General features: G+C 41.4%; 1 protein-coding gene across 1 annotated transcript in view; it reads right to left on the reverse strand.

The window, feature by feature from the left end:
• The window catches only part of BRINP2 (BMP/retinoic acid inducible neural specific 2), a 44,477-nt gene extending 26,323 nt beyond the window's left edge, over positions 1 to 18,154 (reverse strand). The window contains exons 1-2 of the mRNA XM_063298486.1: positions 17,827 to 18,154; positions 507 to 697 (exon numbers count right to left, since the gene is read on the reverse strand). Of these exons, the coding sequence (XP_063154556.1) occupies positions 507 to 697; positions 17,827 to 18,092 (457 nt within the window). The 5' untranslated portion in view covers positions 18,093 to 18,154. The remainder of the gene's footprint in view (positions 1 to 506; positions 698 to 17,826) is intronic.
• Positions 18,155 to 24,303: the final 6,149 nt, after the last annotated feature.

Consider the following 24,303-nt stretch of genomic DNA (forward strand, 5'->3'; position numbering starts at 1 on the left):
GGTAGAGCAGAAGCACTATCACTATGGACTACAGTTTTTACACAATCCCTATATATTCTTGCTATTTGGACACCTGATCTTTCTGACTATGCCCTGGATCTCTTCATACCTGTGCTTTGGCACAGCATAGCATTTAATGAAACTGGATTGAGCTGCATAGCTGCAATCCTTTTCATGGTTACTTGAGAAAAAAATCCCACCTAAGGCAAACATATATTCCAAACATATATTCAGAGGACACACCTATTATGCACAAATGTTTGCAAATAACTCCATTGAACTTACCAGTGATTCTTTTTGTCTCACTTGAGCTTATTTAAGGAATAAATAGTATTCATCTTAATATATAGTTTGAACCCTTAGAGCTGTTACATTTAGGAAAGTCTCCCTCACTGCAAATGCAGTTGCACATCAGGAAGTATTTTTAATATAATATAATCTTTGCTGATACAGCTTGAATCTATCATTTATGAGTTTAATACATGGGAGGAAAGCTGAACATTTACCTCCAAGAGTTGCTGAGAGAAGGAAATGGGTCCCATATTTTTTAATCAGGTACTCTGTGATCTGTTGAAGGGTGGGCCGTCGCCCCAGAAGACGAATGTTGCGGATGAATTCTGGAGCCAGAGGCAAAGGCAAACTGAAGAAATCTTTTCTTTCCAATGCCAAGTTATTGACTTTCCAACGAGCAAATTCTCTGGAAGAAAATAATACGAGAAGAATATAAGAAAGGTAGACATAAACTAAGCACATCACACCCAGGAGGTTCTAGGAATTTATGTAAATTAAAAAAAAAAAGGAAGAGCAAGTTTCTAGCCTTCGGAAATAAGTAACAGGTTGGGGGTGGGGATCTGCTGAAAATAATTTGTTCAATCCTTTTGAATATTTGGGGGATTTCAGATTTTTGAACACAACTGGTTATAAGTTGACCTTAGTTTGCTGCATGACATGGTGGGAAGATAAAAGTGGAAACTTATTTAACCAGCTGAATATTTTTTATCATGCAGATGTTCAACAGACTGAATTTACTGCTGAACTGAGTGCTTAATTTCCATTTTTCAGATGGGAAGAATGAAGTCTGTCTACAGCGGTGGAAAGCTGATAAATATCACAATTGGCACCAGATTAAATGGACCAAAGACCTGACTCTGAAAAAATAGCTTTTAATATTAAACCCCATTGTCTCTTTAAGCTGTTGGTATTTCCAGAATTTATTCACATCTTTCACCTACCTGAGAATGCAGAAAAATGTTACATGCAAACCAGTTTAAAAACTAGTGCCATGTGTGGAAATCACACCAGAGGAGTATAATTAAAGTTACATTTCTAACCAAAGTTAACTTAGCAAGACTTCCTTCTGATTAGGCCTGCCTGGGATTCCATTCCATATCTGTCTTTGATTATTTAAAAAAAAAAAAAGAAGTTCCCTGTGTATGAGCCTCCAGCTTGCCTGCTGAAGTTGCTTCATAAGCCTGAGACTCCAGCAGGACATGAAATATGACTGAGAGAAAAAAAGGTGACATCTGTCATGTTCACTGATTCAATGTAGTTTATACATCGTAACATTTCACATGCCAAGGCGCTAACGCGCGTTTCTGTTTGGGAGGGAGCTGCTGTGAGACCTTGTACCAAGCTCTGTATATGGAATCAGTACAATGGAATGTGTTTGGAATTATGTTCTCTGTTCAAGGCCTTTTCCCGCAGACCATCAGAAGCCGTTAGGAGCACCTGGGACTGTGAACATGAGATGATTCTACGGGGGGAGGGATTTCATTTGCACCGAGGGTTTTTAGTTTGAATTTGGCGCGCTTTCATCATTCTCAGCTTTCTCTGTGATCCTGCATGCTATTCTTCAATAAATCAGATATCTTTGAATTCCTGCTCATGAGTCTGAGAGTGTTTTAGAATAGGCAACCATTACAACATCATAGGTATGACTTGATTACCAAGTAGAAAGACTGTTTATTGTAGACCTGGTGGAAACAGCAGCAATCACAAGAAAGGGAATTTTCAAAATTATGAAACGGGTTGGAATTCACAGCCAATGATCTTAACATTCCCTCCCACTTTTCATTCTGCTTGGTCCTCCAAATGTAGGGTTTCTACAGATCTAAAGTAAGCAGTGACCTTGAATGATTAAAAAAAAAAATCTAAGTTGGCTTGCACCTGGGTAATGGGCTTTAGATGGGAGACCACTAAAGAATATCAGGACTGTGGGCTACACTGGAAAGTCAAAAAAGATTCCTAACTATGTGTGAGACTTCAGACTGTAAAATAGTAAATGATAATGAGGGGATGTCTTTCAAGTAAATGATTTCTGACTATTAGTAAGAAAAGTGCTGAATAGACAGCAGGCGGGTCACAACTGATCATTCCTGATTGCCAAGGAGGAACAAAACGGGAAAGAATTGAAACACTTTATCAAACTGCCTTCATATGAGAACTAGAACAGGAGTCTTTGTTTTCCACAATATGTACGAGTTGGACAAATGAATGTAAGTTTATTATACTTTTAAAATAATAAAATTATGGTATAAAGTTTTGTGAACTACAGCCATCATTAAATACATAAATTCTCATCTTAAGTTGTCAAGGGTGATTATTACTGAATGATTATTATATTTGTTTTGCATATATTTAGTCTTTAACTATTGGTTAAAGTTAATAGTCTTTAACTAACAATTAACTGGTCTTTAACTATTCAGCCTGAGGATGTTACTTCACACAATACCAAAACCTATGCCAGAATAAATGCTGTAAACAGACCAACATAGTTAATGCTCCCAAAAATATGTCTGCAAGTAGCTGATCAAGGACATACGATTTTAAGATTTTAAATGTTACGTCTAAAGTTAACCACAACCTATCCCTCACATTTATTTTTAGCTGTTATAGATATAATTCTATTACAAAAATAATTTAATTTTTCTTCAGTTTCGGTCAACATATTAATAATTCAGTGCTTTTATCTCTTTTTCACTAGAATTACTTGGCATTAAAGCATGGTTGAAGAAAAAGAAGTGAAACCAGAATGGATTATTATAAATTGGAATGGTAGAAGTAGTTTTAGTAAAAATCTGTCTAGAGGGGTAAAGGATAGCAAGCAGTACACTCCAATATTTATTTTTTCAGGGAACCAGGCTAGATCAAGCTAGCACTGTTAAAACTTTTAGATAAAGAATATCAGGTAGCAAGATTAGGAAAAGCATACCTAGGAGGAAGGCATTTCTGAACAGAACACGGTCCACTGGGCTGAATGGAAAGGTGATCTCACCCAGTGTAAAATAACTTCATAGAGTCTGATTTAAAATCTTTTGTCAGTGAAGTAGAAAGTACTTTTTGAACTTTCTGGAAAGATTACAAGAAATACCTATTGTATGTAGTGTACGCCAACCAAATGATCAAAATCTGTGTCAAGGCAAGCATTGTACAGTGAAAACAATACTGGCTTTTGTTGCTGATATTGTTTAAATATCTCTTCAAGAGAATGCATATATCATGCTACAACTGCAAATTAAGACAATGTGCAGGTTTTACTCTTATTTAGCATAATTTGTTTAAAAAGTAATCTAGGTTGCATTTTTCTTTTGGGACCCAGAGAGAAGAACATGTTGCTATACAAAGTAGTGCAGCTCTAGTTCCTGCACTAGAATACCTGTTTTGCAAGCAATAGGACCAATATTTCACCCCCAACATCTTCAGCATAAATTGATAATCAAATGGCAGCCTGGCTCTGCAGGAATTTTTCTGAGATAAGATGGAGACAAAGCTGCACAGTGGAATGTGGCTGTAATTTGCTACAGCACAACTGTGAATTTTCTAGTGCATGAACTTTGCTACTTTGACATTTTGGAGTCCAATAGTATTAAAGCAGCAGAGTGTTACATCAAAATTTCACACAATATGATCATGAATTCCAGTAAATCTTTATTTGGAGTGAGTGATATAAAGGAACTGAGAACAAGCTCCATTTGCCATGGAACTTCTGCACAGCCTTTCCCTCAGCAGGTACAACCACAAAAATGTCTCAGGTAGAAGAAGAAAGGACTCCAAAGAAGACATTTAATCCTTATTTCTAGTTCTCCTGTTTTTACAGGGAAAACAATGAGCCATGTATTTAGCAGAAACTTAGAAAAGCATCAGCTGTCAGAAGCTTGAGGAACAATGCAACATTCTGGCAATTGTGTAACTGTCCTTTGAGCTCAGCAACAACCTCTCTATTTCACCATGTACTAAACGTGGCTTAAAAGCTACTTCGGTAGTTATGTGGTTAGCATTCATATATTCATCTTGGAACTCTGTATTACTTCTGGCTTTGCCAGTCAACCTTTACTCCCTTGCTTCCCTTCCACCTTTCCCAGTCAGGCTTAATTAAAGTGTTAAAAGCCATTGCCTGGTTTTAATTACCCTGAAATTTTCAAAATTGGAATGAAATTGGCTGATGATTGTTTACAGAGGCATTGTTTGGAGAACCCAGCAGGCTGTTGAAATCATCTTCATGGCAGTCACCAGTGTGAAGAGTATGTGCCACCTCTGAATCTGAGGCCTGGTTGGCACATGCCACAAGAGTTCCTTCACAGGCAGCAGATGTTAAGTCGATGTATGTGAAACTACTGAGTGTCAGCATGTTTATCTCTGGCTGAGACCTTGGTGCAAGGAATATCAGGAAGCTACCGTTCTGATCCACTGCTTTCTATTCCACCTTCCTTCTAATTCAGTCAGGGTGTCATACTGGGGAAAGGGGTATGTCTATCCTCACAGGAATCCTTCATGTTTGTTAGGTGGAAAGAGAATGGCTGTGTTTGCATGACACATTGATCCACAATCTAATCAAAACATCAAACTTTAGCTTATCAAGTTGTGTGAACCCAGAAAATCTGATTAACTGGTGTCTCAACGTGTCATGCAAAAAATGCAGACAAGAATTAAAATAGGATTATATTAACTATGGGCAAGGGATTTGTGTGAGCCTAGGTAATGACTTGCCCAAAGACATATATGTAACCGTGCAAAAAAAAAAAAAAAGAGTCATGTGTAATACATGGAAACCCATTATCTCAGATCCCCCCAGGCAGAAACAAAGCAGTTGATAGACTACAATGACCATCAAGAAATACAGTGGTTGGAAAGACAGCTGTGCCTATCCTCTTCTTCATTTTCCTGAATGTCTCCAGGTCCTGTAGCAAGCATTGTCATCTGGCAATGTTATACCACCTGACTCAGATGAGGTTCACATAGCATACCAAATCATAGTTTGTTTAACCATGTTTACTGAATAAATCACCACTGGCTATGTTTGCCCAATATGCTAATCGCAATTACATTATGGTTTAGAGAGCAATGTGTAAAGCAAGTTTTTCTTTCCGTATCAAGATAATCCTTTGGGTCCCCCATTTATTCCCGTGCTATTCTTAAGCATTTCATTTGATCCACATTTTCAGAATATGGTGATTTTTCTGATTATACCTTCTGACATTTGTAAAGCTGCCCATATAAAAATTAAAATGTAGATCAATTGTGTGTTTTAGAATAGAGTATGTTTAGAGATGTATACCTTGGAAAAGAATTAATATTTGATACGAAAGTAAAATGCAAATATGTATTCAAACTGCACCTTTTGATATTTATTTTTTAATAGTAGAAGAATACAGAAATAGGATAAAGGGGATATATGACGTTATTATTTCACTCTGGCAGCACTTGTCCTGATTTTTGAAAAAGCTTGAAACACCTGCAACAAATGCCTCTGCATGTTCACATGCACTTTCAAAGATCTACCAGATGCACCAGCCCCGACAGGCGCCTGCATGTGTTCATGCCCACCCAGACCCAGACCCAGAGTTCTTAAGTGAATGAAGGTCTCAGGAGGCATCTATTACTGTTTCATTGACAAGACTATAGCTCCTAAGGCTGGCCTCACCATTTTTCCAGGACATTTCAAACATGACCCAGCTCTCCTTTTTCCTACAGAATGCTATACTGAAGGCTGTAGACAACTTTCCCCACCCCACCCTGCCCTGAAAAATCCCTGCATTTTGAATCTAAGCCAATTCAGCTATTTATCTTTTTATTTACTAAAATGTTGATCCATGCCTTTCTACAAAAAACTCAAGAGAGTACATATAACTTTAAATACAGACAGACAGACACATATGCACAGAGATACACATATGTACATAGACCTAAAAAACTAGAGTATGTGGTGGAAGCCCCAGCATAATTCTGAGCACCTTCTGCTCAGAAGGCTGCCTTCATGCCCTGCCTGTGGGCTTCTTTGATGTATCGGTTCTTAGATTCAAATATGGAAACACTGGCATCAAAAGGAAAAACTTGCCAAATTTCACCTTTGCCATGTTCACTCTCTGACCTATCACTGAGAAAACCTCATTGGAGAAAAGAGAGAGGGGGCTAATTCTATATATAAAAAAGGAACAAATATTGCTCTGTAGTAAAGTTTGCAAAGCATCTTGCCCTTTCCAATGTTTGCAAATTAACATGCAGTGGGATTGGTTGCCTACCCATACCGGTACTGCTCTCAGAGAAACCACAAAGGATTGGAATGGAAAGATTGAGGCAAGCATAGTCCCAGGGGGTTCTCTCCTGCCCCTCCCCACCTCCGTCACAGTGCTACCTCAAGAGAAGTAGTGGTCCCCAGGGGAAAGGGAGAATGGGTAGGTGGGTGGTGAAGGAACCAGTAACCTGGCTGTCCTCCCCTCACCAGCTCTCACAAGGGCTTCGGAGAATAATAACAGGCAATGCTCAGGTTCTGGGGCCAGTGACACTGCAGCTGTTTGGCACTGCCTTGCAGAAGTTGCTTCTTTCCTGTATGTCTTTTCCCAACCTAACTCCTGGCTGTTAGGGCATTTATAATGGTAGAGATGGGGAATAGGCACACAATTATTTCAGGAATGATTAGGTGGGCTTGGATGATGCTCATTACAGTGAGAAATTGACAGCACTGATTACAGCTAGGCAGCTTGTAAGCAAGCACCGTAAAAAACTTGCAGGCTGAAACTTGTTCATCATGACCTGTGGTGCCTACTTCCATCTTTGTTCCCACTGGCGAAACATCAGTAAGTGATGCCAAATTACATCAACCTACACAAACAATGAAAGGGGAGAAGCAGGCTGATTGGAAAAGAACTTGCTTAGCAAAACAAATAAATGTCCATTTGGAAAGCTGCCAAATACCAAGAGCTTATCAAGTATCAGCGCATGGTTGGCTTCCTTTCTAACCACTGTGTGGAGCTAAATTCACACCATGATCCATTCAGACACCTTCTGTGTAATTATCCTCCCCTCATGGGAAAGAAACAGAGCCTAGCACATGAGAACACAAGGGCAGCATTCACTAAAAAGAACAAACAATGTACTAGTGAACACAGCCCACTCACATTCACTTCATATTTAACCAGGAAAGGGAGTGTTCCTCATGACATCTGAACCTGGAATCCTGGTTTGTGCCACACAACAGCATTTCTCCAGCCTAGGTGTCCAGGCTACACTAGCAGGGGAAGTAACCATACCACTAACTCCTCACCATTATTGATAGAGCCAACCTGGAACAATTCCCAGGCCAGGCTGGTTGCTAGCTTTCTTCCTACCCCCACCCCAATTTCTATGCCCAGACACTGACATCACCAGTGGCTGTTAAGTCTTATCTGTCTTCCACTGCACCTGGAGGCAGCCAGTTATTTATTTTATTTATTTATTTTTATCCCATCTTTATTATTTTTACAAATAACTCAAGGTGGCGAACATACCTAATACTCCTTCCTCCTCCTCTTTTCCCCACAACAACAACCCTGTGAGGTCAGTTGGGCTGAGAGAGAGTGACTGGCCCAAGGTCACCCAGCCAGCTTTCATGCCTAAGGCAGGACTAGAACTCTCAGTCTCCTGGATTCTAGCCCAGCTTAAGGAGATACACTCACTCCATCCCTTAAACCTACACTGTAACTACCATGGCTGCCTAACAGGAGGACCAGCTGCACCCAGCCTTGAGGTGAGAGTTACAGCAGTGGCATCTGCAGGGATGGTGGTCATGGCAGTGCAACCGCCATCTTGACTGGGTTTTTTTTTACCAGCCCTGCAGACACCACTGACATCAGAGCTTTGCACAGCAAGAGGCTACAACACTTGACCTAGAGAAAATGGCTGAACCAGGAACTTCAAAGCAACAACCTCAGGATGGATAACATTGTTAATAACAGCCTTGTGAAGTAGGTAGCCAGTGTTTCCAATTGGATACAGTATGATACAGCAGCTGTAATCTAACCCTTAAGTTCTTGTACTTAATAATACATTAATTTTTTCTCCCCTAGACATCTTTATTTTTTTATTGGCTCTGGCTTTCTTAAAGATAGCACTTGGGGTTGAAAAAGCTGACATCACCTTCATTTGCCTTAGGAGCATCAGGTTTATATACCATGAGTGAGTAATACAGAGTTCTGTATCTCCCCACTTATTTGCTACTTTAAGAATTCTTGTTAAAGCTGTTATCCTTTCTGCCTGCACTTTTAAAAAGCCAGTGGGCTTTCAAACACATAAACTCCAACCCCAACTGCTCCAAGGGATCATCCATGCTTTATCCATAAATCTCACTGAATAATATCCCTAATCTTTGTGAATAGATTTTTACTCCTGAGAAGATTCTATAAAAATGGGGTTATTTTATTTTATAATCTTAGTTTATAGGTCAGTCTCTGGAAACTGGTTGTTTTTGAATGGGTTGCATTGCAGAGGTGCAAATACCTGCAGTGTATCATTATGTGTTATAGACATATAAACTGCACAGGCTTTGCAACGTATGTATAGCACTGGTAAGCCTTGAACATGCATTGCCATGAAATAATAAAACTGTACATGACGCATCTTTCAGAAGCTCCAAATGTATTCCTTTGTATCACATTTGTTAGTTTTGCAGACTAGATGAATGTTTAGTTTGATCCAGCAAGGCTGCTTTTACACTGTTTCATGTTAGAGCCTCACAATACAGTTTAGTGGAAGCCCTCTACATATCATGCTGAGAGATTCTTCACATACAATGCCAGGAGACCAGCTCTATCATGATCATCCCCACCCTCCTCTAAACTCTTTTTGACTTGGGGATGTCAAAAAAAGAGATCTCCCAATCTCAGCCTGTGAACAATGCTTTCCTCTCTAAGACAAGCACTGAAATAAACCGTATAACTGATGTTTGAAATGACACTGCTCAATACTAGAAAAACCTATTAGTAGCTCTTCTCTCATTGCAAACAAAGGAGTAAGACCTCTATACTCCCAGAAACTCTTAGTAACTCCCCAAAGACATAGCTATTGAAAAAGAAAGTGGCACTAGTCTAAGAACAACTTTTTATGAGTGCCTATAAAGCTTACTGCTAGTTTTATCAACTTTTTCTACAGTGTTTTGGATTGTTAGCTGCTCAGAGCTTTCAGGAATGAGTAGGAATAAACATTGCAAATACAGGTTTTCTACTCCAGTCTCTCTCTCTTCTTTTTCTGCTCCAATCTCAAGCAACCAATTACAGCTATGCTGTTATCTTCTAGATCTGAATGTTGTTTCTATGTTTACAAGCAACATGGCTATAAACAGAATGAACTGGAAAGCTTCTTTTCATTAAAAGAGAGTTTTTATTGCATTGTATTCCTTTGCATGTGACCTGCAACCTCTACCACTGGAAAACATTCCTCCAAACAGAATGAACTATATAGAAAAGCTCAAAATCCACATTTTGAAGGCATGATACAGGATACCAGCAAAACCGACACTGGGTCTGCTTACAGCTTTACTCTTACCTCTTAATGTTTTGATTGTGTCTCACTTAGAACACAATTTTGTGTTTCGATGTGTCTAACTTAGAACACTGATTTTGCTACTGCATTGAATACACACACACACACACACACACACACACACACACACACACACACGGACGGAGCGGCTGGATAGCATAGTGGTTAGAACGCCGCCTTTGGAGCGGGAGACTGGGGTTCAAATCCCAGCTGTACCTATCTTACCAGTAGGGGTCCTTGGGCAAAGACCCCCTAATGCTTCACCTGCCTACCTCAAATATGAGAGTGGCACAAACTAAGAGTCATGCTGGCTCAGACGTCACCCGGATTAACAAGGTCCACGTCAGATGTTGGGGTACCAGGACAATCTGACAATAAGTGGGCTACTGGAACAAACCATACATGGATGAGACAAGAGAACCTGGAATTGATGGAATGCTACTACAACAGCAGACCTAATGAGAGGGGGTATATGAAATGCATGAGGGAACTATGGATGGACCGAAGACCTGTATCCACACTAACTGAGAAACAGCTAGTTACCCAATGCTTCAACATAGTGAAGAGGAAGCTGTTCTCACAACTTGAGATAGACCAACTACACATTATATCCCAGACTCAAGAAGACCTGGAAGAACAACTGGAGGTGTAGCCAACACCTGAATCTGGAACATCACAAGCTGGAACATCACTGCCACCCCCTCCGTTACAAAGCACAGCAGCTGATATGAGCCAAAAGATTATGGATAAACTAGCTACAGTCAACTCTCAAGACTGATTACCAAGGCTCAGTGGAGAAGTACCATCAGATAGTATGCTAGAAGATGCCAACACAGCCCTCATGACAATCCCTACTACCACTATAACTCAAACCAATGAACTGGTATATGCTACAGCTGCTGTAATCCTGGAGATGCTTGGCTACATGATCAAGAACAGGAGTACACCCCCTCCCCCAGAAAATGAGGTTGGAGGCTAAGATCAAGGCAACTCGGAGGGAAGTTAGTTAGCTGGTGGAACTACAGCAGGGTGCGGAGATTAAGGATAAGACTCGGCTACTGAAAAAATACAAGGGCCTGACTCCATCTGAAGCCCTAGAGACTGCTAAACAAAGGCTCACATCAATGGCTTCCAGGCTAAGGAGACGCTAGAGAAGCAGAGGCCAAGAAGATAAATGCCCTGTTCACCAAAGAACCATCCAAGGTGTACTCCCAACTGCAGTGCAACAACACAGTAACAGCAGAGTCACCAACAGCAAAAACTGAACAGTACTGGAAGAATTTACAGGAGAAAGAGAAGTCACATAACACCAGTGCAAAGCAGCTGCAGGACCTGAGAGCAGACCACAGAAATCTCCCAGAGCAGGAACCAGTCAACATCACAGTAGCAGACATCCAACATGAAGGGTCAAGAACATGAAGGGCTGGACAGCACCTGGTCCACACCTACTGGCTAAAAAAACTAACAGCAGTGCATGAATGCCTAGCAACACAGATGAACCAGCTGCTAGCAGCAGGTTCCCACCCAGACTGGCTAACCCAAAGTAGGACAGTGCTGATCATGAAATACCCCAACAAGAGAACACCACCATCCAACTTCCGGCCAATAACCTGCCTCCCCACAACATGGAAAGTCCTATCAGGCATCATAGCCACCAAGCTGCAGGACCAGAAGGGCATTGGGAACAACACCAGAGGCTCCAAACACCAGCTGCTCATAGATAGAGCAGTCACCTGAGACTCAAGGTCTAGACAGACCAATCTGAGCACAGCTTGGATTGACTACAGGAAAGCCTACGACTCAATTCCACACACATGGATCTGTGAATGCCTGGCACTATACAAAGTCAACAGGACACTCAGGACCTTCCTCAAGAACTCAATGGGACTGTGGAAGACAACACTGGAAGTCAACTCAAGCCAGCTTGCACAAGTGGCCATCAAGTGTGGCATATACCAAGGAGATGCACTGTCCCCACTGCTGTTCTGCATAGCTTGAACCCCCTCAGCCATGTCAGGGTATACTCAATGTATAGAGAATTTTACTGTGTGAATGAGAGAATGCCAAGGCCATTGCACAGCTGAGCACTAAGTGATTAGCTTGGAAGGATCGTGAGATGTAATTGCCGGCACCTGTAAGTGACTCAGCACCTATCACTGTATATATAAGTAGTATGGGAAGAACCAGTGCTATTGGGGGTGGTGTTGGGTGGTACCGTGTGAAGGATATATTGCTGGTAAGAATTAGCTTGTATATAGATATATATAGTAAAGACTAAATAGTTAAAGTACCGGACTCCAGGCTGATTTCTTCCAGTGCCACTCGTGGATTGCAATACTTGCGCTACTCTGTCAAGCCAGATTATCACAAGAACTGGATATGGATACAAGTTCAAGAGTGGAACTACCATCAACCACCTCCTCTACATGGATGACATCAAGCTGTATGCTAAGAGTGAATGAGAGGCCTCAGACTGTGCAGAGAGGCCTCAGAGACAGTCCAACACATAGTGGCAAGGTGTGAGATGCAGGCAGGAACAGCATACACTGAACAGCACAACCAAGTAGCTGGCATTGTGTACAGGAACATCTGCACAGTGTATGGGCTAGACCCTCCCAAGTCCAGATGGGAGATTTCACAGAAGGTTGTGGAGAATGACAGGGCTAAGATCCTGTGGGACTTTCAGACCCAGACAGACAGACAGGTACTGGCCAATCAACCAGAAATCGTGGTAATACGAGACATCGACTCACTGATCCACCTGACACAGATCTACGGTGAGGACACTGGGATGTCATTCAGACTGGAGAAGTGTGGGCAGATGGTAGTAAAGAAAGGGAAGGTAGTTAAGACTGATGGGGTGGAAATACCAGAAGGCCACATAGCAGACATACAGACCAGCTACAAGTGCCTTGGTATGCCACAGACATATGGGAACCATGATGAGGATGCAAGGAATATAGCAACAAGCAAGTACCACCAAAGGATAAGACAGGTCCTGAAGAGCCAGCTCAATGGGAAGAACAAGATCCATGTCATCAACATGTATGCCCTGCCAGTCATCCCACTATAGTGAGCTGGCCAAAGGAGGACATGGAGGCTGCCGATGTGAAGACCCGGAAGCTCCTCACAATGTACGGAGGCTTCCACCCTAAGTCCAACACCCAGAGACTGTATACCAGGTAGAAAGAGGGAGGGCGGGGTCTGGTGAGCACCCATGCCACTGTCCTAGATGAGACCCAGAGCATCCAGGAGTACATCAGTAAGATGGCCCCTAAAGATGAGTTGCTGAGAGAATGCCTGAGGCAGCAGCAGACATGGAATGAAGATCACACAGAGGAAGTGCCATGGCAAGACAAGACCCTGCATGGGATGTACCATTGACAGATAGCTGAGGTGGCTGACCTTGGGAAATCCTACCAGTGGCTGATCGTAGCAGCACAAGAGCAGGCACAAGGCACCAGTTCTATAGAAGCAGGGGTCTACCACACTAGACAGGACCCAAGGGGCAGACTGTGCAGAGAGGCCTCAGAGACAGTCCAACACATAGTGGCAGGGTGTAAGATGCAGGCAGGTACAGCATACACTGAATGGCACAACCAAGTAGCTGGCATTGTGTACAGGAACATCTGCATAGTGTATGGGCTAGACCCTCCCAAGTCCAGATGGGAGATTCCATAGAAGGTCGTGGAGAATGACAGGGCTAAGATCCTGTGGGACTTCCAGATCCAGACAGACAGGCAGGTACTGGCCAATCAACTGGACATTGTGGTAATAGACAAGGACCAGACAACAGTGGTGGTGATAGATGTAGCGGTGCCTAGTGACAGCAACATCAGGAAGAAGGAGTATGAGAAGCTAGAGAAGTACCAGGGCCTGAAGGAGAAACTAGAGAGGATGTGGAAAGTGAAGGCCAAAGTGGTGGTGGTAGGAGCACTTGAGGCTGTGACCCCCAAACTGGGAGAGTGGCTCCAACAGATCCCAGGAACAACATCAGAGCTTTCTGTCCAGAAGAGTACAGTGCTAGGAACAGCTAAGATACTATGCAGAACCCTCAAACTCCCAGGCCTCTGGTAGAGGACCTGAGGTTGAGGAAGACACATACCACCCATAGGGGTGAGAAGGGAATTTTTTGGAACACATGGAACTGCCTTATAACAAGTCAGGACACTGTTCCATCTGCTGTTTACTCTGACAGGCAATTGATCTCATACAAATATTAAACAATCTACTGTGGAATGAAGCAAAAGTTTTATCTGGGTTAGGATTATGTTCCCACAATAGCCAATCAAATGCTAATAGAGAACAAGACCATGAGCACAATGGAGCAATCACTGAGGTGCAAAAGCATTTTGCTTCAAATATGATATGATGGCTCTCATATATAGCTCTCGTGGCTTGTAGATATGAATTATACCCCTTCATTTGTCTGATTCCCTATAAAGCTATTTTAGTAATCCTCCAGGGTTATCATGCTGTATAGATTTTCTTCATCTTGCTTCCTAATTGGTAATACCATGAACTGAATCTAATCTCTTGTGCTCTATAGCTGACCTAGAGCTCTTCATCAGCTGGTACACCAGGGGGGCTGGGAGACAACATTTACTAGACCCATTCTGTATTCTTGTACCTATTTTATACATGAGGAAAGATAATTTCATTTACAATTCTCTAACTCTGGATTTAATTGCAAGTAGTCAACCTTTCTGACCATAAACATTATGCATAGCATGACTATAAACATTATCCATTATACTTTTCAAGCTGAAAGATGATATGTCTCTCTCCCTCTCAAACACATTCAACGTAATTCACATTGTGTCCCATTAAATAAATCATCAGAGCAAAACAACATGCTCTATTCATTACTCGTAAACCTCACCCCCACTCCCAGCTTGAGAAAGCCAGCCTTCAAGAGAGAAAGGCAGGAATTTTAGAAACACATAAAGGAAAGGAGAACTGCCAGTCCATTTTCTCTATCTGTAGTTTAGCTCCACTCACATATCCTCTTATGACAGAGTGGAGCAAACTTTTGGTGGCCCAAGGCAGCACTTAAGTGGGTGGTCATGTCAAGTGAGAGCCACAGTGAATGGAGCAATGATGTTGCATTAGGCCATGTCAAACACATGGCAAGACAAGGGTTTTAGGGCTATTTTTCCCAGGCTAGAGAGAGAAGGAATGTGAGTGTGTATTGCTTTTGTTTTTCCTTTCCTTTCCTAATTCTGTTAGGCCTTACTTAGGATTTATACTAGATTTACCTTGTGTCTCAAAATGGCAGGAAATTATGCAGAACTGGACTACCATAATTTATTGCTGCAGTCAGAGTGGGCTCAGAGGCCACAAAAAGAGGGGTCAGAAGCCACAAGCAGCCTAGGCCAGAGTTTACCAACATGTTTTAGAAATATGTAAATATTTAGCAAAATACCCACAGACGAGGGATGGGGTAGCAAGGACAATTAGTTGCTTAAGGGGAGCTAAACTGCGTGGAGAGGAGAAAAGGTAATTGGCTTCAGCTTGACTTGCCTTGCCTGCAGACCCCTCTGGTTGCTCTGCTTGTCCCTGGGAGCACTTTTCAGGACTCTCAAAAGTCCAGTCCAAGCAAATTAGGTAACTAATTTGTGACTTGACAGATGTCATGTGCAGTTTTAGTTAAATCCTTTATTTCTATACTTCTATACTGTAATTAACCCAAGCATTTTCTCTTTTTCCACGCTTCCATACTTTTCTGAAGATTTGCCAAGCAAAAATGTTCACATATCAATCTGCATTTGAATCAATTTTTTCTATTATCAATGCATTTTAAGGGCTGGGTGGAAATACTAACAAAGAAAAAAATAACCATCTTATTTAATAGGGCTGTACTTCTAAAAAGGTGTTATACATCTTTTTCCCCAGGGGGAAAAAAACAACTTCTTTAAGGAGTAGCACACGGGTCCTACTTTTTGAACCACCTTTTTGGAATTAAATCCAGAGCATTACACAGGCCTAACAATTCATAATGATCTTATGTGTGGCATAGAAGTAATGAGTAACTCTAATAACCCTTCTTGGAGGGAGCTGATTTGGAAGAAGCAAAGGAATTGACAATTTTAAATGGTTATTTTTCCAATCTAATTTGATGCCTGACAGCTTTGTTGCAGCTTGCCAAAGATAGAAAGCCAGTGAGAAAGCAGACAAATAACCACAACATACTAAAAATAATATAACACAAGCACTGATCCTGCCCCGTAAAACAGGCTTTGCTCATTTGCTTTGACAAGAACTATTGAAGTATCTATAGTTAAATGGCATGTTCTATTCAAAGGAGTCCCTAAATACTGGTTTATGAAAAATAAGCTGGGTTCCCGAAGCTCCTTAGTTACACCAGATTTAGTATTAGCAGACACCATTGGTATTATGGATTAAACAAGTTCTTTAAAAAATGCATTTTGCTTTTTTAAAAATTTCTGATATTGTCTCCTTTTTTTCCTTTTGCCTTTCACAGCAGTGGCTCTCAAACTATGGAATATGAAGAAAGCTTAATATGTGTGCATGCAAAGGTCTGTGATATAGTAACCCCTTGAAGTAAAGAATGCTCATACTGGAAGATCTTGTGTCATTCATGTAGGATGGTGTTTCTCAAACTTGGCAGCTTTAAGATGTGTGGACTTCAACTCCCAGAATACCCCAGCCAGCCATGGCTGGGGAATTCTGGAAGTTGAAGTCCACACATCTTAAACTTGTCACGTTTGAGAAACACTGATGTAAGATTTCTCTTCCAGTATCAGGAAAGCATTTGGTACCTCAGCCTTTCAATCAGCCTTCCCCAACTATAGAGGTGCTAGACAAACTCCCATTATCTTCCAGCCAGCACAGTCATCCTTAGACAGAACAGCATGCTATATGAGTACCATATGTATAACAATCTTTTCTTCTTCCCAATTTGTTGCTGTGATAAGGGAAGGAATCAAGTGATTTGGAAGAAGTCCCTACTTAAAAAGTTTGGAAATGCTGCTTTGCAGACGTGAAGGAAAAAAAAACAAATGTCAGTCAAAAACATAAATCAGATTTAAAGATGACAAAGTTCAGTTGAGCAAATGCTATTTTTTTCCAATACAGGTATCAATTATCAGGCAGATAACTGAATAGTCTTTTGTTGGATCTTGGACCACCTAACCTAATTTGGTTAGATCGATCCATCACATTACTATTGTCATTCAATATAAAATTGAAATACTTCCAGGATAATCTTGGAATGGTTAAAAACAAGTCTGAGAAATTCTGGAACAGAAATTCGATTTTACCTTGGATTTGGGACTACAGTTACCAATATCCCTAGCCAGCATGACTGGGAACAGTAAGAGCTATAACCCACAATATTTACAAAGTAGAGGTTGGGGAAGGCTGGTCAATAGTGTTATCATTCTATCCATTCTGCCCATGAATTGCTGCTGAACTTGAATGAAGTGGATTAAACCTTGCAAAACAAAGATGATGGGAATGCAAGAAATATTCAGGAGAAGATTAATAGTCTTTCTACTATATTCCACATGAGATAGCATCAGATACCTTTCATGCCCAGTTGAATATCCAACAAGACACCTTCCTCCCACAATAAGTTAACACAATTCCAGTCAATTAAGAATTTCTGTTCAGGCTCCACTGAAGTTTGCACACGAGCCAGGAATTTCAGTTCCAACACATTTGGAAAGTGCCAGATTGGGAAAGGCTGCTGAATAAACAGGCAACATGGTATCATGATTATGGGTTCCATTTGTTTTGGTGGTCCATCAGAGAAGATCTTCCTATTGAACTGGTCCCCATGGGCTTTATTTGCTTGCCTTCCAATGTCCCACCTTTAATGAATGCCACATGAGCTAGCAGCTACCATACACCGCCCCGCACTATAAGGCCCTTCTGGTACTTATAGACATGGCACATACCAATACTGCAAATCCATACTCTTTTATATTGCTATTCCATAATAGCCTGACATAAAGAATATTATGAAGTGTTATAGTCTGTGCAAAATTTTGTTTCATCAGTATGGCTTACCGGTAGATCCTGTATCTAGTGGTGAAACCCTGCCGATAGCGCTCTATAAAGTCAACATACTCTGGGGCTCGGTGGAATGGTCCTCGATCAGTAAGCAACCAGTCCAATGGTACCTGGCTGGAGGAGGCAGTTGAGGCATGCTGTTCATGTAGTGTGACAACAGCTGTAGCCAGGCCCCAGAATCCCAGAAACAGGACCAGTACCGATGACAACCATGGGACCATCAGCCAGAGACCATTAAATCGAATGTCGCGCTGCCACCTCATGCTTCTCCTGCTCGGTTGGCTTCTTCATTCTCTCACCACTCTTTCCTTCTTGGTACTCCTTCAGGATTTCCTGTATTACGAAGGAACAAGGATAAGGAAATAAATTATGCTTGAAGCACTGAGAAATACAATGGGTAGGTCTGCACAATCTGTGACCCATCAAACCAAACACTTGAAGGGTAGATGCTTTTCTGAACATGAGTTCCAACTGAAACATTCCAAGATACTGGGATCTGAGGTTCATGGTAACAAATGTGTAACAAAGCAAATAATTAACATGTTTGTAACTTTAATCATACACCAAAATCTGTCCATTTAGGATGGCATGCTGTTTTCAAATGAGTGATTCTTTGTCAACATGCTACAAATTTGTTGAAGTTGCTTTGTCCTGATCCATCTGGGGATAAGACATAGAAAGCAAGAGAAATGCCAGTGATCTGGAATGTATCAATATGTTATAACAACTGGGTAACCGAAAGAGAGCTGCAGGGAATAAATATAATTGTGTTACAACTGCCTTGTCCAAGACATATTACATTTCAGCTGATCATGCAAAAGAATCAGACTTGTGAGCGTACCAGCAGAAGTCAATGCATAGGCAACAGCTCATTTCCCACTTCCTATGTGAGTTTAAACATATATGGGGGTTAGAGAATGAATATGCTATCATTTCTGAATATCAGCTGATCAAGCCACATGTTTCAATGGCTGCTTGAAAAATTGGAATTACTGTTACACTTAAAATTTACCTAAAAAATACGCCATTATCACGAGCATATTTTGATATTGGGATTAGGAAGAAATAGAAGCCACCTAGAACGCCCATCATTCAGATTTATCACTCGCCAGTTTTATCTTATTCATATTACATATTTCACCTACATTTATCTAACAATTCCCCATCATGAGTTATCTCATCTTACATGGGCAACGTTGTCTGTCATTGAAATATATCCTGCTTATTCAGAAAGGGAATTGTCTACCCTGTCCCTTCTCCCTCTCCAAAATTTTTAAAATAAAAATATTGTCAACTCAATTTCAGCATTACATATCCTATTTCACTTGTTCTAAGACATCTGTTGCTGCGGAAATGAAATGCTGAATGACAACAATGGGAATAATTTGTCAAAACCACAAAACTTGCCAAGCCACCTAAATAGCCAAAATAAGTTAAATAAATCCAAGACAGGCAGCACAAACATAGTATAAACAAGTTGCTAAAAAGACACCTCTTACCTCCAGTGCAGAACTAAAACAAGCAGGTAGATTATTTAAAAGTTTTAAATAATGGCAGTTTTGCTTCCTAGGTAAATATTGTCTCAGGGCAATATTTGAAAAGATGATCCCTGGGATCTTCATTTCCAAATCTTTGAAGGATTCACTTTTGTTCTCAAAGCAAACATTTTCTAGTCTCATCTCCCACCCCACTCCTCTCTGAAGCTATCCAATAAATACCATAAAGTATTCATGTGTTTATTTCTTCCCTAGCAAGGAATTATAAAGTTATCTCCCCTTTCCCTCATTCCAAAACAAATTTTCCCAATCTGATGCCCTTCACAAGTCATGCCAGGCTCAGAATTCCAAGAATTGCAAGTTAGGGAAGTCTGCACTAATACAGTATAATCTGGCTTCCACTGAGGACCTGTTGGGACTTGGGGATGAAGTATCAGCTGAGGGGAAGGGAGGGGAGAGGGATGGTGAGGCCTGCTGAGCTACTTCCTAGCAGTTCTGACCTACCTGGAAACACAGTAGAAAGGAACTGTGTCACAGAGGTTGTTGAGAGGAAGGGTGGGCTCCGAGACCTATTCATCCATACAACGCTTTTCCTGATTAGCTCAAAAGTACGTGTGAAAGCCTATTAATTTTAGCAAGAAGCTCTGTCCTGGATTCAAAAGTGAGATCCCTTTCTATGAAACTGGAGCTGGAGAATGTATCTGACAACTAGAGGGGGTCAGAAGGCAAAGGTATCATGCTGTGCCTGTACTTTGTCTGCTATTTTAGTTTAGTCGGTAGAAGCTACACTATGGTACCTACAATCTGGATTAATGTCCTGGGAGCATGTTTTTTTTGTCACTGACGGATTTCTTCAGTGGACACATAAAGATCAGTAGGCTTGCATTCTCACATTTTCTGTGATGGGGCTTGAACATGCATCCCACATTTCTCAGTCTTGTGTTCTGATTAGCTGCTGTTCCTGGGCTATTCCTTTCCTAGACTGGCCAGTGGTTTCCCCTCATGCAGTGGGCACTCTGATAGCTGAAAATGCAAATAATCTGCAAGCTGAGAAATGAGAGTCAAGGAGCACAGTGAAAAAATGGGATTAAATATAAAGAAGAGACCCAGAGTAGTAACAACAGGTACAACAACCAGCCTTAGAATTGACAATGAAGATACTGAACTCTGGTAGATAGTTTCTGCCTTTTAAGATCAACCATCAACAGTAAAGAAACCAGCAGTCAAGAAATAAATTGCAGATTGGTAGAATAGCCATGAAGGCCTTGGAAAAGATATTCAGGTGCAAGAATACCTCTATACCTACAAAGAATCATGCAGGCAGTGATTTTCCCTGTGGCACTCAATGGAAGCAAAAGTTGGACTTTGAAGAAGCAGGATAGAAAGATGCTTTTGAACTTTGGTGTTGGAGAAGGTGTATTCTTGAAAATACTATGGATAACCAAGAAAACAAACAAATGGATCACCAAAGAAATCAACCCAGAGTTCTCACTCAAGACACAAATGACCAGGCTCAAATTATCATATTTTGGACACATGTGAAGAACAGCTCACTGGAGAAGTACATAATTCTGGGAAAAATGGAAAGAAAGAGAAGAAAAGGACGACCAGCAACAGGTTGGATGGACTCAATTACAGTGGTGAGGGATTCAAGACCTGAAAAACCAGGTTAGGGACAGATCCTCCTGGAGAAAATCTATCCATGTTTTTGCTAAAAGTTGACACTGACCTGATGACAAATCATCACGATCACGCAGTAGGACAATCTGCAACCCAGCTCCTGTGGAGAGCTGCGTAATTCTCTCTTGGCTTCCTGCTACAGGAACTTGTCAGGTGCTTTGTTATACAGCCTCATCTTCCTTCCCGCTGTATGTTGTGAATCAAAATGGAACTATTTGCCTGCCCCAGTTCTCACCAGCATGTCTTGTTCTTATGTTAGGGTCAAGAAAAATGAATTTGATCCCCTGCCTGCATGGACCCCTTGCACTTCAGACCAGCTAGGTCATTGCTGACTGTACCATCAGAATTTATGACAATAAGAGGCATATTGTGGGATGCTGTGTAATCATTGTATATAGACTAAAGCAGGAAGATTAATCCCCATCACCAGCAATGCATAGACTGTCTTGGAGTTTGAAACACTCTCATTCCTATCCTTAACTCTCCCCTTTCAACCCATTAAAAATAGGTCAAAAAGCTTGGCCAACCAGCACAATTCCACAGGCTGAATTGCGATCTCAACCTATAAGAAGTTACTCATAGCTACTTTAAAGACCCACCTTTCCCTTTAAGATCTTCACTTCAAGATGGGTAGTAATGTATAGTAGTATGTTATATGATTAAAAAAAGAGTATAGCACCCTAATTTTTGAGTACTCTTCCAAGGAACGATATCAAAGTGATGATACCAAAGTTATTCATACTGTAGCGATGACTAGATTCAGTTATTATAACATGCTGTATTTCTGCCTTTGTGGTGCATAATACAGCCACTTTAAGAATAAGGGAATAAGGTGCCCCCCACCCCCATCTGCTGCATTGGCTGTCTGTACCTATCTGAGTCAAATTCAAAGCAGTGGTTCTTATATTTAAAGCCTGACATTCTATGAGTCCAATTTGCTTGAAAGCAGGAGTGTTATCTAGCTGGTTCATGACAGCTACTTGATAACTTTTCATACATTACAGCTAAAGTCAAAATCTCATTCCCCCCGCCCCCCCCCCCGCCCCCAGTTTTGGCCAGGCAGAAGAGTAAAAAAAGCCTGGAGTGGATTTGACAGGGACTGGACGTTACATGGCTGGGCCATGCCACAACCCTGACAGGATTGTGCTCTGGGCTTTCCAGACACTCAGAGCAGGAAAAATATGAGCTTTTGCTTAGCTCTAATTGTATTGAAAATACTGGAACTTAAGCACTTAATGAACAATTTAATTTCTATTCTTTTTAAAAAGAACCTGAGGTGCATAATTGTGGTTTATAATGAAAATTTCTCTCAATTTTTTATATGTACATATACTTGTTCAGTTCTGTGGGACTCAGGGCATAAGAGGGTATTACATCAACCCAGTTCTAAGAAGCAGTAAGACCAGTGAGTTTAGGATTACAGCTAATGCCTCTAATTAAAAATTGTTTTAATTATCTTACTGGGTTCCATATCAGCAATAGTAAAAAGAAGGCAGAGGGGAAAATTAAATGAAAAAAAAAATCCCTCTAAGCATTTATATTTTTACCATCCATACTGAGGAAGGAAATCAAGCTATTTGTCCTTATAGTTTCAGTTCCCTTAAGTTCCTGAATCAGGAACAATTTTTCTAATATTTTATTACCCAGAAATGCTACGCAGCTCAAAAGGAATACTCTATATAGGCAATCTTGTTTTGTTATCTTACATTCCAAAAGCACTGCATTTCTCAAGAGGTCCAGTTGAACTTTAGTTATTTAGTTAGACATTAAGGTGGTGAGAAAGGTAAATCCTGTTTGAAATTTTAAGAGACCATGACACTGAAGTTTCAGTACTCTTGGTGTATTGGAGGTTTTTTTTAAATTCTTCATTGGCATATTACAGCTTTTTAAAGTTAGGATATTCTAATTATTAAATACATTGATATTTTTTCATTCTGATGGGCTAACATGACAATGTCTTTCAGAACTGATTGTTTGTTATTTTAGACAATACACCTGTCTGAAGGACTACCATTGCCCCACGGGCATCTGCAGGGGGTGGGATAAAAAACAAATATGGTAGTCACATTATGTGATTGTAGCCTCATCTTTTTCAAGCATAAAAAGACTGGGGTTTTGATCGCACAGTCTGACTGCCATCTTTATGTTTTTGACACACACACCCTGCAATGGTCTTTGTTTTATTGCATCCATCTGGCCTCTTTTAAAAATCTGTTATTCCCCTATGAAGATTGCTGTCATGTCCCCCATTACGATGTATACATACATCAAAACGGGGAACATGCCTTCCCGGGGAAGGGGAGGAAGGAGGAAGGAATCAGTGATAATCTCACAAACACTTAAAGACAAATACAAATAAAGGACAAAGGAGCCATACCTTTGTCCTGACCTGAAAAGCCATCACCCTATCTCCCTGACATCTCTGCATTACCACGGGGGACACACCTGCTCTGGACACAGGAAGAGGACAGAGGCAATCAGCACTAATCCCCCCAATTGCCCATCGAGATCCGGAATCGCACCCTGATCGCCCATCAAGACTCCGGATCAGGACTTTGGGACAATAGGGGGTGGGGAAGGATCAGGTCTGCACCGCAGGTATTTACCGGATACCTCTCACGCCATGTGCTCATTCCCGTCTTTTTTCGTGTCTGCATTCTATTCCCAATAAACCAGAAATCCTTAGCCTAACTAGTGAGTCTGTGTTTCTTTGGGAATAAGGCAATCATCACATAAAGACGGGAATCTAAAAAAATTTTTTTCCGCTAGCACCATTCCAGATTTCGTCTGTGAGGGATCAAAGACGAAAGGACGAAAGACCAAAGGCGATGGAAAGACTCAACCCACGAAGAGGTGGCTGCCAGAGGACCGGCGACGGGACTCCCGACTCCACGGCACGGGCGATCGGTGAGAACCCTATTCCCAGACGGTACGAAGTCCAGGAGGGTTCGGGATCAAGCTCGGAGGAGGAGGAGGCTGGAAGAAGCAGGACACTTGAAGCCACCAGAGAGTCGCAGGGTGAGTGGGTCACCATGGACAAAACACCGAGATCCCTGCCAGGGACGCTCGGGGAGTCTAGGAAGCCGCGGGACTTGCTGTCTTCATCGATCGCAGGAGCCAAGGGAAGGCGCCAGATCGGACGATCCGAGGAAAGCCCCCAGATGGCTGAGAGGCTGAGGATAATGGAGGCAAGGCTGGAGTTGACTGAACAGCTGTTCCTGAGATGGTTGGTGGCGTGGGAATCCCGAGGAAGGGGTGAGCTGGAACCAGGCACCAGAAGTTCATCACCCCCCCCCCC

Source organism: Candoia aspera, chromosome 3 (genome assembly GCF_035149785.1).
Source record: "Candoia aspera isolate rCanAsp1 chromosome 3, rCanAsp1.hap2, whole genome shotgun sequence".
Lineage (NCBI taxonomy): Eukaryota > Metazoa > Chordata > Lepidosauria > Squamata > Boidae > Candoia > Candoia aspera.